This window comes from Caretta caretta, chromosome 1 (genome assembly GCF_965140235.1).
Source record: "Caretta caretta isolate rCarCar2 chromosome 1, rCarCar1.hap1, whole genome shotgun sequence".
NCBI classification, from domain to species: domain Eukaryota; kingdom Metazoa; phylum Chordata; order Testudines; family Cheloniidae; genus Caretta; species Caretta caretta.
The window spans coordinates 242415405-242435273 of NC_134206.1; the positions used below are offsets into that span (position 1 = coordinate 242415405).

The 19869-nt window shown below is 43.6% G+C and overlaps 1 protein-coding gene and 1 long non-coding RNA gene across 2 annotated transcripts in view; one reads left to right on the top strand and one right to left on the bottom strand.

Annotated features, from left to right (window-relative positions):
* CACNA1C (calcium voltage-gated channel subunit alpha1 C) overlaps positions 1-19869 on the bottom strand; it is a 706039-nt gene that overhangs the window by 276549 nt on the left and 409621 nt on the right. Inside the window, exon 4 of the mRNA XM_048828634.2 lies at positions 436-575. Within this exon, the coding sequence (XP_048684591.1) occupies positions 436-575 (140 nt within the window). The remainder of the gene's footprint in view (positions 1-435; positions 576-19869) is intronic.
* Positions 2734-19869, top strand: part of LOC142070666 (uncharacterized) — a 55252-nt gene continuing 38116 nt past the window's right edge. Inside the window, exon 1 of the long non-coding RNA XR_012666628.1 lies at positions 2734-2766. This is a non-coding gene — a long non-coding RNA (uncharacterized LOC142070666). The remainder of the gene's footprint in view (positions 2767-19869) is intronic.

A 19869-nucleotide genomic window follows, 5' to 3' on the forward strand; every position in this document is an offset into this window, starting at 1 on the left:
AAAAGTGGTTTACTTTCCACGCCTTAAAAATGGGTAAAGTCCCGGAACGGGGTCTAAAGAGCTGGAGGTACGCAATACCAGAAAAACCATGCCAAGATTAAACATTGTGGGCCAGATCTTCAGCTGGTGTAAATCAGCGCTATTCCACTGAAGTTAACACAGCAACGCCAGTTGTACCAGCGGAGGATCTGACTCTGAATTCAGTACATTCTCTCTATGTTTGGTAAAGGAAGGGAGCCTGCAGGTGGGATGAGTTGGGGAGATGGGTGGTGGAGACGAGAGACACAGGATATGCTGTACAGTCAGTCAAACAAGCATCCATAAGAAGCCTATGCATTCCTCCTCTGTAATGTACCCATTTGGAATTCCTGATACCCCAAAATGAACTCTTTATGTTCCCATGTGTACAGTGTACTCAAAGACAATAGTACTCACCCTACCACCACAATTATAAAATCTAGTAAATTCCAGCCATTGCGGAGGTAAGCATTGGGGTGAAAGAGAAGTCCATATGCTATTACTTTTAAAAATGCTTCCACTGTAAAAATTATGAGGAAGAGATATTCCACTCGTTCCTGGAGAGAAGACAAAAGAAAAAAAGAAAGACAACCATTAGCTCAGTGCTGAAAAACAATGGGTAAAAATCTGTTTACCTTTTTAACATTTTATCTCTGCAGCCCTCTAGTCACTGGCCCACCAGAGCCACTTCGGAATGTCCAGTGCTAAACCCCATTACTTGCCAATGAGTTTTTCCTCTCCGTATTATTTCTGTTGCTAGCTTGATAGGCTAGCAGCAGTGCAGTGTGGTTAGGATGCAAGTTTCATGTTCCTTGACTTGTCAGGAACTGTAAACTCTGCAGAGACAGAATGCTCAGCGCCACTGTTGGGAGGCATCACTCTCTAGTATCTTGTTCTCAGGAGGATGTATTGAGAGGCACTGATAGGCTCCAGAGTGAGCTGTGTCCAACCCTCTTGGAGGGGGAAGGTGGCTGGATTTGAGGCTTTGTGGAGAGAAGGGGGAAGAAGAAGAGAGGCCCTGCTGACTGACACCCCCCCCCCCCAAGAAAAACTGTCATTCTTTTAACTTGTCTTGTGAGATTGCCTCCTACATTGTTAGGGAAAAAACTGATGTAGGAATGTGATAAATGATTTACTGTTCACATGGATTCATTAGCACTCAGTGCATAGTCACCATCATTTTAGTGATTTCATCAGAATATTCACATGTGCAACTTGTGAAATGCAATCCAGAGTTTCGCACATGCAAAGGAAGTCATCTACAGTGACAAGACACTCTGATTCAGCAGGAAAGCTTTAGGAGTCCGAATACGGGTTTAACCTCTCTCTTAACTTTGGATTTCCTATTCCCAGGATGGCGGCAGAGCAGCAGCACTGCTAAAGTGACAGGGACCCCAGTCCCCTGACCCACTTCCTAGCCAGTCACTGCAAAGGCACTGAGAGCAGCCTTAGAAGATAATTAGCACTCAGCTGTCCCAGGATCAGAACAGTCATCTAGGTATCTACACTGAATCTGGGAGTGAGCCTGGGTCCACAGACTCATGCTAGCCTACTAAAGACAGCTGTGTGACAGTGCCTTGATGTTGCGGCTCAGGCTGGAGCTCAGATTCTGAAGCCCATCCCTCATCCTAGATTTCAGAGCCTAAGCTACAATGTCTACATAGCTACTTTTAGCGTGCTATTGTGAGCCCTGCCAACACAGGTCTGTGGGCCCAGGCTGGGAGGCTCGTTCTCAGATGCTGTGTTGACATGCCCCTGGACAAAAAGGGAAAGGATAGGTGTAGTCCTCAGAGCTACCAAGATTATATCTACCAAGTCTCCCTCATTGGAGAGGGTCTTATTTTGGATTAATTTTAACTGAAGCCTCTCTATTCAGTAAGGAAAGATGTTGCTGTGTGTGCTTCGAAGAAGAATTTACAAGCCTCATTCTCACAATCATTTGGAAATCTCATTCATTTAAATTATTACAGCTTGGACACATTGCAAAGTAGGCCCCTAACAACCCCCTGAACTGCTTGGTTGAGATGAAAGTCTGAGATGCATTGTTCAGCCTTGCAAAATTCTCTACAAAATTTACTAGCCCAGGTCCCAAAACGACTCCTTCAATCCACCACTATGCTAATAAAAATATCAAATTATTTTTTACTTGCCTATGAAAAAAGTTAGTTACCCTTGAGAGACGGCAAGGCCGCATGGCTGCAGTAAATGACTGAAGGTGACCAGGCCCTTGGACTACATATTTTGCTAGAGAGAGAGCCACATTTGAAAATTCAGGCTGTCTCTAGAACACCTTCTCTCGCATGCGGCCACCAGGGGGGTTCCCTGCGGCCACGGCCGTTTCCTGGGGGGAGCATCAGCCCCTCCAATTCGTCCCTATTGCTCCTTGCATGTGCCGCCTCTCCGGAGACGCAGGTGGGACACACAAGACTTAAGGAGCAAGGTGAGGAGGCGAGCGGCGAGGCGGGGGAGCGAGCGGCGAGCCAGCAGCAGGGTGAGGGGGCAGGCTGCGAGCGGGGGAGCGAGGCGGTGAGCAGGGGTGTGTGCGAAGAGGCGAGTGGGGAGGCGAGCAGGGGGGGCCTCGGTGGAGGAGGAAGGAGGCGAGCGGCGGGGTGGGAGTCTGGCTGTGAGCGGGGCAGGAAGGAGGCGACAAGCGAGCGGGGGGGGGGGCCCTGGCGGAGGAGTGAGGAGGTGAGTGGCGAGCCAGCAGCAGGGTGAGGAGGCGGCGCGGTCTGGCTGCGAGCGGAGGAGGTGAGCGGTGAGCCACTAGCGAGCGGGAGGAGTTCTCCTGGCGGGCAGGGCGGTGTCTGGGGCAGGGGAGAGAAGAGGCGAGAGGTGGGTGGGGGAGGGAGGAGGCGAGCGGTGGGTGCATGGGCGGTGGGTGGAGCCCCCCCTTCTGCCCGCACTCCCCCCACCCCTGGGCAGCTGGAGCCACCACCCCGCCGGCCGGAGAAGCCCTGAGCGCCGCTAGAGGAGCCCCGGGCTGGCTGAAGCCCTGAGACCTGCCCCCCTCAAACCTGCCCGAAGGAGGTCGGGGCCGGCCGAAGCCTCGAGCCCCCCCCCGGCCACGCGTTCCCTCCCCTCCCCAGACCCAAGCCACCCAGATATGTTTTTCATTATTACTTGGACTTCTATGTCAAAGCATTTTTAGATTTACTTCAGAATTGTTATACAGACAACCACTTTTACTAAAAAAGCAAAACAAACAATAATAAAAAAAAAAAAGACAAGAACTTGCAAAGCACCTTATTTGTGTTTCTATTCTGTTAGGTCCAGTAAAGACTAGAGATAACTGTGGATGGTTTTTATTATTGAGTCTGCAAAAAACCCCCAAACCTTACATAAATAAATTACAATGATTTGGATGTAACTTTAGGAAAAATAAATAATTTTAGGAAAAAAGTGTCAGTGCAGTCACCGCCAAGAGTTGGTGGCCGCACTCTCAGGCCACCAAAAAATTTGTTGCGAGAACCCCTGCTCTAGAAAAATACAAATAAATAGACTAAACTTTTGGCTCAAGTAGATCCTGCAGTCTGCCCCGTGAAATGATTCAGTGAGTCACTACCTGATTTTGCATCTCTGTTTCAGAATATAATTTGCCAGTTCTCCCTGCCAGCTACTCTGGTGAATACACGCATCACTGCTTCTCTTTGGTGGATCACAGCATTAAAATAAGTCATTACAACATCTGACCCAGACACACTCCTGAACCTCTAAGATGAACGTTCAACTCTAGATCGTTAACAGTAACACAGTGGCTAGCAAAGCTCTCGATGCTCTAGTGGATGACCAAGAACCACATTATCCAGTTCATCTGCACATTTACATTAACACACTATTGTACATGCCCCAGAAATCTGTTTTACAGTAGTATACAAGTCTTTGTGCTTAAAAAGGCTGTAGTTTTCCATTAGATAATGGTATCTCAGCGTTGCAGTATGCCCTGCACTTAATACAGGCGATAACTAGGGAAATTATGCACATATTAGGTTAATGTTACTTAGGCTGCATCTACACTACGCACCTTTTAGTGACACTGCTGGGCCACTACAGCCATGCCACTAAAAAGGTGCACAGTGTAGCCGCTCTTTGTTGGTGGGAGAGAGCTCTCCCGCCGACAAAATAAATGCACCCCCAACGAGAGGCGGTAGCTTTGTCAGCAGGAGAGCTCTTCTGATGACACGGGCCCTTTTCATTGGTAAAACTTTTGTTGTTCAGAAGGGGTGTTTTTTTCACGCCCCTGAATGACAAAAGTTTTACCGATGAAAGTGCAGTGTAGACAAAGCCTAAGTTACCTGATGCAATTGTAAATTACAGTGGTCACCATTAACCTTCACACACAGATATATCCAAGACATTTCAGTTTACAGTTACAATACCAATACTGGTAACTGTTTATAAATGTTGACTTTTTAATAAGGTGACCACTCTGCCTCCAACCTCACATTACTTATTGTTACTCAAATAAATTAGCATACAAGAGTAAATAGCCAACTGCCTGGCCACTGGCTTGGCAACAGATAAGAGCACTGAAATGGTAAAAGGCTTGCTGATTCCTGAAATAGGCTTATTAAATATCCCCCAATTCCCTGGAGCTGAGTGGCTACTTGCTGTGCAAACACTAGGAAAACAAATATTGACAGATAAGTTCCATGCGCACATTTGTAAAGTAAGTGTAAGCGGAGCTGTCAGAGGACCTCTAATAAAAATCAACATGTGATGGGAAGTCTTTATGCAGCGCCTTTTGATTACCACGCGCCTTTGTGCTACCACATGCCTTTATCAGCATGGCATGAGGCCAGGCTACATCCTGCTCAGCAGGCAGCTAGCCTGTGTTAACTCCACGGTGAGGAGACAATGCCCTAGCTAAGAAAGGACAAGAAAAAGTCTGGGGGAATACAAGAGGAACACAGAAATGGGCTCAGCTGGGGAACAATGTGCTGAGAATTAGGCATGGCAGTGCTGCAATTAGGACTCAACTAGCCTTGCTAGGGATGAAGAAACATCTTTAAAACGGAAAGGGAGAGATTTATTTTACTGTAACCCATTCCATTAAGGGCCTCTATACCTCATTGAAAGGGTTTCCAAAGCCATAAGCAAGCCCTGCATAGATGGATCAGCCCTTTTGTTCCACCCCTCACATCCCCAGGGATCACCAGTAGGGTTTGAGACCATAGTCCGCAGATTGCTTTCTGAGGGGCTCCATGTGCAAATAGAGCCCAGCTATTTTGGTGGTGTTATTCCTTGTGCTTGGGCTACCTCACAGGTGGATCTGTGGATTGAGGTGGTGGTGTATTCAGAACAGTTTTTAGTGGACTGGTGCCCATCTTACACAAACCAGTCCCAAAACGGACACCAGCTAACATGCTGGTTGGCAGGCTTAGTTGAGAGGGTAACATTTCAATGTACAGAGACTAAACTGCCTTTTCATTAGTAGAAGTCAAACTTGAAGCAGAGTGCCATGGCGATGTGTGGCAACATGGAGCCCATCCCAATGCCCACTGAATTCAGTGGAAAGACTCAATTTCAGTAGGCTCTGGGTCGACCCCCAGCACTGCTGCTGCCAGCTTTGTCTGTTCTCACTGTGCCTAGAGAACTTCATTGACCAGAACCTTTCCCCGACATGAAAGGCATTTAAATAAAAACATTAAATAGTCCAGAAAACTCAGAGTAACACAGTACTTTTGGGAAATTCTGGAGCACGCTATCTTCCCCCACCCCACAACTCAGCTCCAGAGCCAAAATTTAAAGAACTAACAAATTACATTTGGTTGGGCTTAGGGCCCTCAGATCTTTTTGCCTCCTCAAGATGCTTATGGAATTATAAACTTATGTTCTGTTATTGTAATATGGCTGTTTGCTGAACGCTGTTGCTGAGTAATAATCTGCCAAGATATTATTATATATGTGTGTTTGCATACACACACCATCAGTAAATTCTTTACAATGTTCTAGTTAAAGCTGAAAGATCCATAAAACACAAAACTGTAAAATCCTCTGCAATGAACATAAGATACCAAACACTGCTGAGCAGAACAGAGATTTTATTACCCTCTCCATTTAAACTCATGATTTTAGGAACCAAATCCAAAGGAAAAAAATATTGCCCGGTTTTAAATGTGCAGCTACTTTGAGACTATTTCAGGAGGCCACTTTTTAATCCATAAGTTAGTTCTGCTTGGAACTGAGAAGGTTTTTTTAAAAAAATCAGTGATATATGTTCACTTCTTTTCGAAACGATAAACCTCAGCAGCTCTCCACTAAGAAGGCAGTGTGGTTTATTGGTTAGAAGACATATCTGGGATTCAGGATAGGGGGGTTCTAGTCCTGGCTCTGATGCTGACTTGCTGCATGAGTTTAGGGAAGGGGAGAATACCTACTGTACTTGACAATCATAGGATTGTTGTGGGGCTTAATTTGTAATGAAAGAGGTGCTGGGGCTCAAGCAATTTTTTTACTTCAAAACTGATGCAGCAATCCCAGAGGTACTGGGGCTATGAACTGCCAAGCCTAGAGGTGCCGGGGCTCAGCCCTGGCAAGCCCCAGCACCAATTAAGCACTGGGCTTAATCAACTCATGGTGATAAAAGTGCTTTGCAATAACTGGATGGATGAACCTTAGATAATTTTCAGCTTTAACTGCCATTACTGGGTGAGCAACCAAAATGATGCTTATCTTTATTCTAACAGAGCTAAATAGTGTAATTTAGTGCCAGATTAACCCCTGAGGTTCCAGGGCCCAGAGGACTTAGCAGTGCAAGATACCCTGCATTTCCACTCTTTTGGAAAACCCACGATCAATTGGCGCCAGCCCACAGAAGTGACTCATTTCCTCTCCTGGGCAGTCTCTGTTGGCCGGGATCTTATGCAGCTCCAACCTGATTTTAAATATGTCCTCTCCCAGTAGAGTTCTAGGATACTGTTGCTGCCCTGGGGTTGAATGCCCTTTCCAGCCCAATGACCCTCTGGGCTGAAAGGGGGTGCAAACTGCATCCTCTTGTCACCTTCAGAGTTAATCCAGTCCAGAGTGATAAGACAAAACACAATGGCAGATTCAGAGCGAAGTTGGAGATACAATACGGTAAAGAAAAAAAGACAGAAGATACCATATGTTTTCAGCTGTCGTTGAGAAATGTATTCAGTGTCTATGAGGCTGGAATGCAGGATGCATGTTGCAGATGGAGGGAATTGCAGAGCAGAAGGCTTTTGCTTGGCTAGTGGCAAGGCTGTGGCACAACTCAGAAAAGGCCAGGCAAAATGTCTGGAGCGAGTGGGGAAGGGAATATAGAGAAAAACGTTGACTTGAGCTGGTTGGAATAAATCTCCAGATCACGTACAAATGTTCTGTGGCTGGTTTCAGTGCTGGTTATTACAGACACTGGACACAAGCATTAGCTAGAGTAGCTGACATTTTAGCCAAAGCTTCATTTCACCAGAGTTTACGTTACAGAGAAATAGATCACACATTTGCTTACTCTAAATAAAGACAAACGTTAACCTATTGCTAACACTAACATCTGTTTCAAAAGGATTAACACCAGAAACCTCTAATCCCATTTTTCATTGCTGAAGATGTCTGTGTTGTCTATAATTCCTACTGATGTCCTGGGGTAATGATGTGAGTTTGAAAACACTGAGTACATGCAAGCAACTCTGCGTGAACAGGCATGGCGTTCTGGGGCTTTTCCCCATCAGGAGTTAAGTTACCAACCCAGCACTACTTCTGAGGAGCTGACCAGAACTGTGCTACTTTCCCATCTCTTTCTTCCAACATCCTCCTTCCCATCTCACACATGCCATACAGCATTATTAGTTTTTAATATTTCTATTGCAGTAGTTACTAAAGGCTTCAATCAGAACCAGGTCCTCACTGTGCTAAGTGCTGTACTGTCCCTGTCCCAAACGAACAGATAACAAGCTAAGAAATTTCAACATTACAAGTGTAACCCTTCTGCCAAGTGGAGTCAGCAGCACCTAGAAGTTACTCTTAAAAATACAAAACAGAACAGGCTCAAGTCCCCACCCAGTAATCTGGGAAAGCCCTACCACCATCCCTAGAGGCAATACTCCCTGTCTTGCAAGCACTGAATCTGCGTATAACAAAAAAGAACTTTTTTAATAAAAGGGAGAGGGAACCAAGCATTAATTTGTGACACCACCACAACCACCTTCAGAAGCATGTGATCATAAGCAACCTGACCTCACAGTGCATTGCGCAGTGTCCTTTGCCTCAGTTTCCCACCTTGCAGTGTGAAATTTCAACGCATGTGCCTTTAATACATCACTTTCCTCTCCCTCTGCTGCACCCCACGCAGAGTTGGCAGTCTTTGGGTAGCAAAGACCCAGAATTCAGGGGTGTGTTCACAAGGTTCACCTCCCACCCTGAGGGCATCACGTAATGCCTCTGCTGCTGCCACCGTTTGTCTGCTACCATTCTCTGCTGCCATCAGCCACCTCTGCTTGCTGCTCCTACAGCATCACATTCTGAGGTTCTGCCACTTAACTCAGCTCTTAGTGATTTCAGCAGGCAGTGGGGAACCTCACAGCTAGTGCAGTCTTTGTGTTGTCTTTCACTGTCCCCACACAAGGTCTAAGCCTTAGCTCCTAGACCTGCTCACCCAGTGACATCAGTTCTGGGAATCATCAACCAGAAACAAGGACTATCTATTGAGTCTAATCAGCTCTTCGATTAAACACTGGAGAGGAGCTGGTCAAATAGCATCTAGGGCTCTTTGGGCACAGCCCACACCGCTGGATAGGGATAGGGACAGGGACAGCCACTCATCTTCACTAGGATTTGGCATTCCTACCCCCTGCTTAGCAAGCAAGGTTTTATTTAGGTTGGATGACCCCTTCAACCAGTGCATGCTACGCACAGTTCTGCTGCCCTTTACTCGTACAATAAGGATAACAACATTTCCTTACCACTGCATTTGAATACTAGAGTGATTTGTAACCCCAAACCAGCCAACATTAATCATTTTGGCAAAGCAGCTCCATCATGCTGCGCACCTAGGCAGAGTGGGCATGTCTATGCAAACAGGGTCTGGTCCTGTAGTCTTCCCCCAGCTCATCACTAGGTGTTAGGGGAGACCTCGTTCAGACTCCACCTACACAAGGCTCTCTCAACTTTTCCCTCTCTCTCCAATACTCTAGTCCTCAACTATGGCATTTCAAAAACTATTTCTCATACAAGAGTTCTAAGTTATAAACAGGAGGTCCTGCCCAGGGATGGCCTTTAAAAACCTGCCACCTTAACCTTACAGATCCGTTTTTGTCAGTATCTGCATTATTTCCTTGCACTTCCTTAAACGTACAATAGGAAATACCTTGAATGCTGCAAATGTTTTGTTATGTAGGGCAGACAATAATGTTTGAAGGGCCACTGCTTTTATGGCACTAATTTATACACAGGTTCAGAAAGATGCAAGGCTGATACCACAGGTTCTGTGCACTAAGAGAAGCAGCCTTTTGCTGACCAGAAGTAAGGAAATAGAAATGTAACATTGGAAAAGGAGAACAAAGAAACTGAGTGAAAGGATCTGTGTTTCTGGATTATGGGTTATCATCAGATCCGAGATATGAATATCTGTTCTATGTGAATATGCTGGCCAAAAGCTGTAGTGAACAACTTTGACCTTTGATGCAACAGAACCACATGTGTGCACTTACAGGATCAACTCAATAAAATATACTATGTTGCTAAACAGACATTTTCAGTTAAGTATACATGAGTGTAGCAGACAAGCATGCAAGAGAATAAAACTATCAAAAAAACAAATAGATTTTTCTCCTCATGTAGCATTATCACTGCAGAAAATGGTAACCCTTTTCTCTTTGTTTAGCAGAGAGGGAGGGCTCATAAAATACGCAGCTGTTGAGAATTACTCCATTCACTCTTTTTTTCTAGTTCTGAAACAGCACACACTGTACCTTCTTATACCAGTTCCCCAATCCAGAAAGATCTCAAAAACCCAGTGCTAGAACACTAGCTAATTTTATCCTGCATAACCTGACAGGGGCAAAATATACAAAGAGAAGGCAGTGGATGGACAGTATGCAACAAATCTTGAGTAATTGGAGCATTAAGTAGGAGAGGTCAGAATTGTTTAGCAAAGGTTTTTAAAGGTGCTCAGCATTGGCCTCTCTCTACCCCCACTGAAATGGGTGTTTTACCACAGGCTTCACTGGGATCAGAAAGCTCAACACTGAGAGCTTTTGACATTCCCACTCTAAAGAATTAGGGCCTGATCCTGCAATTGACCGTTCCATGGAAATACTATAATCAGTGGGTACTTTAAAAATGCTTAGAATCAGAGATTAGTTTAGGTGCATCAGAGTAGATGGATGGACAAACAGATGTGTTCTGCATGTAGAATTCCCTTTGCCTTCAACATGGCGATTTCATATATCAGGTGCTTGGAGAGCCAACTTCAGTTATTTTAAATGATTAATATCCTGCCCTTGGGCCGCATGTGTACCTCCCACGGATATAGAAAGCAAGCAAGATATCAGTCATTGCAGCCAGTCTTATAAGCGCTCTGCACTCAGAACTCCCACTAAAGCCCTTGTGAGTTTTATACACAGAGGCCTGGCCCCTATCTATCTGATCCCAAGCCTTTTCTCTAGGGTGCTTTCTGAAGAAGCAGCCTAAGGGTTGGGAGGAGTTATTTTTGTGTTCACTAGGGATTGCATTTAGTGGCAGAATCTGATTGTAAATGCAAGGGCAATTTATAAGGCACATAAAGGGCCTGATTCTTCATTCCTTTGCATCTTGTGTAATAATTTGGGTTGATTTTCAGTGACACTTGTGCTCCTAATTCACTGAGGTAAATATGAAAATCCCACCTTTGAACCAAAATGTAAGTCATTATCATTCTGAGCTGGTAACATTTTTCACCCACTTTGCATTGGTGTAACAAGTACACAAGGTTCGGGGCAATGGAGAGACAGACCCAAGCAATTCAATAGGTTTTATAGAGGATTGTGAATTGAAGTTTTGAAAGGGGTGCCCAGGACATACTATTGCCTGCATATTTTATAAATCTAAATGAATACATCAGTTTTTAGAGACACATTATTGGGGCACAAGAGAAAACTATCCCAATGTGTAGGAAAGATAGGAAGTATGGTAAATGACCACTCTGGTTTAACTAGGAGATCTTTAGTGACCTGAAACACAAAAAGAGAGAGTCAGACAAAAAGTGGAAAGTAGGTCAAAGGATGAAGATTAAAAAAACCAAAACAAGCATGTAGGGACAAAATTAGAAAGGCCAAGGCACAAAACGAGATTGAACTAGCTAGGGACATTTTACAAATACATTAGAAGCAAAAGGAAGACCAAGGACAGGGTAGGCCCATTACTCAATGAGGAGGGAAAGACAACAACAGAGAATACAGCAATGGCTGAAGTGTTAAAGGCCTTTTTAGTTTCAGTTTTCACCAAAAAGTTTAGCAGTGATCAGACAACCAAAATAGTGAACATCTGTGCAAATGGGATCGGAATGTTAGTGTAAAGGGGGTGGGGGGCTAACAGAACAAAAAGGACAAGTTAAGAATTACTTAAGTTAGATGGCTTCAAGCCAGCAAGGCCTGATGAAATACACCATAGAATATTTAAGGAACTGGCTGAAGAGATCTGAATCATTAGCGATTATCTTTGAAAACTCATGGAGGACAGGAGAAATCCCAGAGGACTGGAAAAGGGCAAACAGTACCTATCTATAAAAAGGGGAATAAGGACAACCCAGGAAACTATAGACCAGTCAGTTTAACTTCAGTACCAGGAAAGACAATGGAACAAATAATCAATATGTAAGCTCCTAGAAGATAATAAGGTGATAAGTAACGGTCAACATGGATTTGTCAAGAACAAAGTATGTCAAACCAACCTAATATCCTTCTTTGACAGGATAACAAGCCTTGTGGATGGGGGAAGCAGTAGATGTCATGTATCTCAACATTAGTAAAGCTTTGATAGTATCTCACATGACATTCTCATGAACAAATTAAGGAAATATAGCATAGGATGAACCTACTATAAGGTGGGTGCACAACTGGTTGGAAAACCGTACTCAGAAAATAGTTACCAATGGTCCACAGTCAAGCTGGAAGGGCATATCAAGTGGGGTCCTGCAGGGACCTGTTCTGGGTCCAGTTCTATTCAATCTCTTCATAAATAATTTGGATAATGACATCGAGAGTACACTTATACCGTTTGAGAACAATACCAAGTTGAGAGGGGTTGCAAGTGCTTTGGAGGACAGGATTAGAATTCAAAATGATCTTGACAAACTGGAGAAACTGTCTGAAATAAACAGGATGAAATTCAATCAGGACAAATGCAAAGTACTATTCTTAGGAAGGAACAATCAATTGCATAAATACAAAATGGGAAATGACTGCTGAGGAAGGAGCACTCCGGAAAGTCTGGGGGGTGGGGTAGGGGGTCATAGTGGATCACAAATTAAATAGTTTTCCACACTGGGATGTTAGCTGGAGTGTTGTAAGCAAGCCATAAATAGTAAATTTTTCCACTCGACTCAGCACTGATAAGGCCTCAACTGGAGTACTGTGTCCAGCTCTGGGTACCATATTTCAGGAAAGATGTTGAAAAAAATTGGAGATAGTCCAGAGGAGAACAAAAAAAAAAAAAAGATTAAAGGTCTAGAAAACATGACCTATAAGGAAAGGTTGAAAAAACAGTTTGTTTAGTCTGGAGAAGAGAAGATTTAGGGGAGACATGATAGCAGTCTTCAAGAACGTAAAAGGTTGTTATGAAGAGAAGGGTGATAAAATGTTCTCCTTAACCACTGAAAACAGGACAAGAAGTAAAGGGCTTAAATTGCAGGAAGGGAGATTTAGGTTAGACATTAGGAAGTTTGTCCTAACTGTAAGGGTACTGTAACAAGTTACCTAGGGATGTCACTGGAGATTTTTAAGAAAGGTTAGATAAACACCTGTCAGGGATGGTCTGGATAATACTTAGTTCTGCCTCAATGCAGGGGACTGGACTAGATGACCTCTGCAGGTCTCTTCCAGTCCTACATTTCTATGATTTAACAATTAATAGACTCTAAAGAGCCATCGTTTTTCTTTTAAATCACACATCAAAGACGCTTCATTGTGGTGCCTTCTTCTTCTAACCAAGAATGGCTAGACACACTCTATTACCAAACAATACTATTGCTGAGTCATCCAAAGTAGGTCGCTTGTTGCACAAAAGTGACATCGGGAGCGCCTTTCCCACCCTTAATATCCCCAGAAGTTCAGGACCTGAATTCAAATGCATTCTCATTTAGACAGCTAGATGGCTTATTCTTTCATCACTTCAGATGGCCAATTTTACCACTTGCTCTCTGATTGCTGAGCTTAAAATCAAGATCTGGGGAAGTGTGGTACACTGGATAGGGAAGAGAACAGAAAGTCAGGCCTCATGTTCTGTTCCCAGCTCTGCCAGTGACTTACTGTGTGATCATATCACGACATCTTGCAGATTGAGCCATTGCTATCCTTGTTTCCTAAAAGAACTCATGTCTCAATGTGTGCGCCAACGATGTTAGTTCAATCACATCTATGGTATAGTGCATTAATTATAGCATTCAACTTGGAGAATATAAAACTATTATATTTCAGTTCTATTTAGGTTCCTATACTACGCTCATCACGGAGGTATCTGAGCATCTAAGTACTATTTCAATATAGGTGGGACAAGCAGGCTGTGTTTGGGTCCTGATTCAGATTAGGTATGGGCTAGTGATGTGGTTTGGGTTGAGGGCCTAATCCGGTCTAGGTTCAAATTAGATAGTGCCTATATTGCATGAATTATTCTTCCCAAACTTCAGTCCCCAAAGTCGAAATCCTATAAGTTCAGCAGATCTTTCAAAATTTCTCCTATTTTGCACTAAAACTTGGCAATAATGGCTGTTCTCTTGATTCTGGCTATATATGAGCTAATGGCAGAAAACAGGTCCCTTCTGGGGTTTTTTGGACAGGCTGGGATCTGGAGATTCAAATCCAACCCTCTAAAATATGAAGAAATTCAGATTCTACTTTCAAGTTCATTATTTCAATTAAACAAAAAGTAACTGTTACACTATATTCTTATCACACTGACCTGACTTTCCCCTCTTCCCACATTGTCCAAGCTGGAATTTCCCCTGTGCAGAGGGCCAGCCTTAGGCCTCTAATCATTTAAATCCTCAACATAAGGATTAAGCTGTTCATTGGCCTTGTGCTGTTTTTGCGACAAGGGGAGATTTCAAGTGTGGAATTTTTTGCAGGTTTCCCTTAGCTGGTTTCGGACACAGATGCAGTCCAGAAAATTCTACCAAGGTTAGGACAGCCATTTGTGGTGCTATCCTCAATTGCCCAAGGCACCAACCAGTGATTAACGACAGAATACCAGAGGCATCCATTTAAATCAAAGTGGCTTCAGTATGACAGCTACATCTAATAGATCATCATGGAGCGCATCGTGTCTCATTTGGCTCCCTGAATTACTCATATGAATTGCACATTGGCTGCTCACCACACTCAGGTGTTTGGATTCACTCACAAGCTCAAATGAGATACAGGAATCCACAAGCCATAAAACATTTCAGAGCTCCATTTTATTAATACTTTATTATTATTTAAACAATCCCATGCAGCCTAAGCCTTTTGAACTTGAAAACATGTTGGTGTTAAATTGTCAAACATTTCCCTGTCGAGGAAGAACAATGAATACACTATGCATGGGAGGGGAATTTTTGAATAACCCATAATGATAATGCCCCCTATAGAGGTTTCTGGCATGTTTCCTTGCTGCTGGCCATTTGTGCAGGATACAACACCACACTTGCTCTTGTACACAAGCTATCATGATCACAGTGTTGTCAAGTCTCATGATTTTATTTTCCCTCTCATGCTGGGATGTTTTTTAAAGCCCCAGTTCCTGGATGCATCTGGTTTTCATAATATTAAAAAAAATTGTAGCCTTTGTGGTTGCAGAGAAAAGCTTGAAAATGTGAACCCTAGAAGTTCCAACTGCAGAAATGAATCTCATGATTTTGGGGATCTGACTCATGATTTTTTAATGCTTGGGGTTGGCAATTCTGTGATCATAATATTCCCACCCTGTAGTTCTGTCCTGGTTCCCTATGAATAAGTGCATTCACTACGGAAGCCTCCTGCTTGTGTTTAAGGGTCATATTTTCAAAAGGGCTCAGATCCTCTCTAGGCATTATCAGCTGGGCTAAATCTTGCTCTGGGTCAGGTATGGCCACCACCTTCCATACAGACTAAACACAAAGACGACTTTGCAATCAGATAGCTGAAACAATAGTAGTTGCGCTTAAAAACAGACACATGGAAAACGTGAGTGGAAGTTGAATCACCTGACCCAAAGGGTTTCAAATGCAGGGCTAGGATTTGGATTGGTGGAACTGTTTTGTTCCGTGTGTGTGAGAAAGAGAAAGACACAGCACAAAGCTGAAGTACCAGAGGACAAGGAACAGGAAAGACGACAAGGAGGCCCAGCCTGGAAGCAAGATGTGGGGCCTTGGGAGAAACCTAGATAGGCAGAATGCTGGCTGAAAGAGTTTGATGCTTTGAGCAAGGAAAGTGTTTCCTACCACTTGACTCCTACTGTGTTCAGAGAAACAGGACTTTGTGCATTCTTTTTAAATAATCAAAATTGCATCAAAGAAATACCTGACTATCATCAAGTTCTCCTCCAAACTGGAACCACCTACAAGGCCCAACATTTTTGGATAGCCACTTGGGTCAAAATGGCTAGCAGGCACCCTAATGTGTGCCCAGATTTCTCAAGGGCATGTTGGGTGTGGAGGTCTTTTGAAAATCTGGCACTAAATTCCTTAGTGGTGAGAAAAGCTGATAGTCAGGCAGTCTGAAAACAGACCTGACAGGTGTCTGGTCTTTCAGAACATCCCTTCTTAACAAGGTCACAATCCTGCAAGTTACTGAGTGATTCCAGAATGTTGCAGGCTGTGTTGAAATACCCTGCTGAAGCCAATGTGAGTTTTGCCACAATCTTCATGGGAAAAGGATCACCTTCTTATTGTGTTGACTAAAGGCTACATTCACTATCATGTGGTGTTCCCTTTGTGACACTTAAGTGTGTGCAAACCTCCTCTAAATCCCCTGATGGGTATACTACAGTATGGGGGAGTTCCCAGCAAGAATGGAGCCAGCAGATCCACATATGTACTATGCCTCTCTCCTAGCATCCCCGGCACAGGGGATGTATTGGGAGTGAAAAGGGGCAGGCAGTGGAAATGTACAGAGCTCAAAGCATTCTGGCAATCCCCAGTTGGTATTTGATGCCTAAGGAATAACAGCCAACTAGCAAAGTTTAGAGCAGCCGTAAAATTGCTTGAAACTGCTCCAGGGTCAGAGCGGAGAATCAGGGAGCTGTAACCAACTCCCTGATGAGAATATGGCCCCGAGGAAGTGCTGTGCTGGCCCAGTGAGCATAGAACTTTCTCCTTCTGTAACCTAGTACAGCCTATTTCTCCCCATTTCTAAAATAAATCTTTCAGAGGCATTTTAATCTGATAATTTGTGTATTTTATGATGCTTTATGTTTTTAATCTGCTATGATTCTTTTATAATTGTTTATGCAGAGCAGTGAATGCCTCAGCAGGGAGTGCTTCATAAATAAATGGAGATATAAATAATCTAACTTCTCCCTCCTGAAATTTCTAAGCAAACAAGGTGGCCCTAAGGTCCCGTTCTTTCTGTTTTAAGGCTGTGTGTCATTTTCTTTCACTTGCTTTTTGTGTGCGTGTATGACCTTTCCTTTTCATGAGTAATAGAAGGGCATATTTCACATTCTGTTCACACTGCTCACAGCAGACAGGGAAAAACACAACTGGAGGGAAAGAAAAATGAGAGCCTTGTAGCTTCTTCATCTCCAACTGTCTTTCCTTTTACAGCGCAAAGAATTTGAGGTTCTGTTTATTACTCTGTAGTTTTATGTTATTTGTTTGCTGCTTGAATGGACAGGGCACATAAATGAGAGCGCCATAAGGATCTGACAACCAAACCAACCTCATTATATTATCTTAATGGAAAGCTAATTGGATGATTAAAAACTGATCTGCTTCATGGGGAAAAATTAGTGGGTGCTCTGCACCCACCAGCAGCCAAGCTCCTGTTTGGCAGCATAGCAAGCTCTAGGAGAGAGGGGAGAGGAGCGCAAATGTGGCACGCTCAGGGGAGGAGGCAGAGAAGAGGTGAGGATTTGGGGAAGGGGTTGGAATGCAGGCGGGGGGAGGAGGGGGGTTTGAGCATCCTCTGGTGCAATCAGAAGTTGGTGCCTATGCTGTGAATAGAGAGGAGTCTGAGGTTCTTGTTGACTAGACAGAACTTAAAAGTCCTGCTGCAAAGTGACCAGCTTTTCTTTGGGAAAAGAGAAGTGAAAGATGCAGTAAGTTTTAGTAGTCACTGCTAATTTATTCTCTAAGAAGTTGAGGTTTTGGGCCTGATTTTCAAAGTTTTCTTCAGGTATGTAGAATGTACTGTATGTTTGTTCACCTTCCAGTAATTAGCATCTGTGAATGCAGGGGATGGATTCTAACAGCTGTGTGTGCACAGGTATTCAAATCTATCAAGTGCCCAGGTTGAAAAGTGCACTCACAGTTGACTTGGGGATGCTCCCACATGGAGACCAATTTGAAATGTCTTGAAAAAAAACAAAACACCCATACTTTGTCTTTAGAAAAAGGCTCTTGCTACAGAAGTATACCACCACCAGTTAGGAAAGGAATATGAATACACTGGCCATAGTGAACACACCTTATGACACTTTTGCTTTAAAAATCCATGTATTTTCCTCTGAAGAAACATAAGCACATATAAAGGTTTCAGAGTAGCAGCTGTGTTAGTCTGTATTCGCAAAAAGAAAAGGAGTACTTGGGACACCTTAGAGGCTAACAAATTTGAACATAAGCTTTCGTGAGCTGTAGCTCACTTCATCGGATGCATTCAGTGGAAAATACAGTGAGGAGATTTATATACACAGAACATGAAACAATGGGTGTTAACATACACACTGTAATAAGAGTGATCACCTAAGATGAGCTAATACCGGTAGGAGAGCTGGGGGGGAGGGGGGGTAAACCTTTTTTAGTGATAAATCAAGGTGGGCTATTTCCAGCAGTTGACAAGAACATCTGAGGAACTGTGAGGGGGAGGGGAGGAATAAACATGGGGGAATAGTTTTACTTTGTATAATGACCCATCCACTCCCAGTCTCTATTCAAGCCTAAGTTAATTGTATCCAGTTTGCAAATTTACTCCAATTCAGCAGTCTCTCGTTGGAGTCTGTTTTTGAAGTATGTAGGTAGGAATGGCGGTCAGTAGGTTTCCGGTATAGGGTGGTGTTTATGTGACCATCACCTACCTACATGCCTCCAGCTTTCATCCAGACCACACCACACGATCCATTGTCTATAGCCAAACTCTATGATACAACCACATTTGCTCCAACCCCTCAGACAGAGGCAAACACCTACAAGATCTCTATCAAGCATTCTTACAACTACAATACCCACCGGCTGAAGTGAAGAAACAGATTGACAGAGCCAGAAGAGTACCCAGAAGTCACCTACTACAGGACAGGCCCAACAAAGAAAATAACAGAACGCCTCTAGCCATCACCTTCAGCCCCCAACTAAAACGTCTCCAATGCATCATCAAGGATCTACAACCTATCCTGAAGGACGACCCATCACTCTCACAGATCTTGGGAGACAGGTCAGTCCTTGCTTACAGACAGCCCCCCAACCTGAAGCAAATGCTCACCAGCAACCACACACCACACAACAGAACCACTAACCCAGGAACCTATCCTTGCAACAAAGCCTGTTGCCAACTGTGTCCACATATCTATTCAGGGGACATCATAGGGCCTAATCACATCAGCCACACTATCAGAGGCTCGTTCACCTGCACATGCACCAATGTGATATATGCCATCATGTGCCAGCAATGCCCCTCTGCCATGTACATTGGTCAAACTGGATAGTCTCTACGTAAAAGAATAAATGGACACAAATCAGACGTAAAGAATTATAACACTCAAAAACCAGTCACTTCAATCTCTCTAGTCACTTGATTAGAGACCTAAAAGTGGCAATTCTTCAAAGAAACTTTGAAAACAGACTCCAATGAGAGACTGCTGAATTGGAATTAATTTGTAAACTGGATACAATTAACTTAGGCTTGAATAGAGGCTGGGAGTGGATGGGTCATTACACAAAGTAAAACTATTCCCCCATGTTTATTCTCCTTCCCCCCCCCCCCCCGTTCCTCAGACCTTCTTGTCAGCTGCTGGAAATGGCCCACCTTGATTATCACTACAAAAGGTGTTCTGCCCCCAGCCCCCCGCTCTCCTGCTGGTATTAGCTCATCTTAAGTGATCACTCTCCTTACAGTGTGTATGCTAACACCCATTGTTTCATTTTCTCTATGTATATAAATCTCCCCACTGTATTTTCCACTGAATGCATCCGATGAAGTGAGCTGTAGCTCATGAAAGCTTATGCTCAAATAAATTTGTTAGTCTAAGGTGCCACAAGTACTCCTTTTCTATAAGCACATATAGTTGTGTGTACATACACATATTTAGATTATAAATTCTTTGAGGTAGAAAATGTTTATTAATATAAGGCACCTAGCATGCTTATGGATATTGAAAAAAGTAAAATGCATACACCTCTCATTTTGAAGAAAATTCTGCTCATTTTCCTATGTAAAATTTCCAATGAAGATAGGGAATGTTTTGAAACATCAAGGTGAACAGTATTTGGGCCCTTACAGTAAAAGGCACATTACGAGAAGCAGAGTAAGA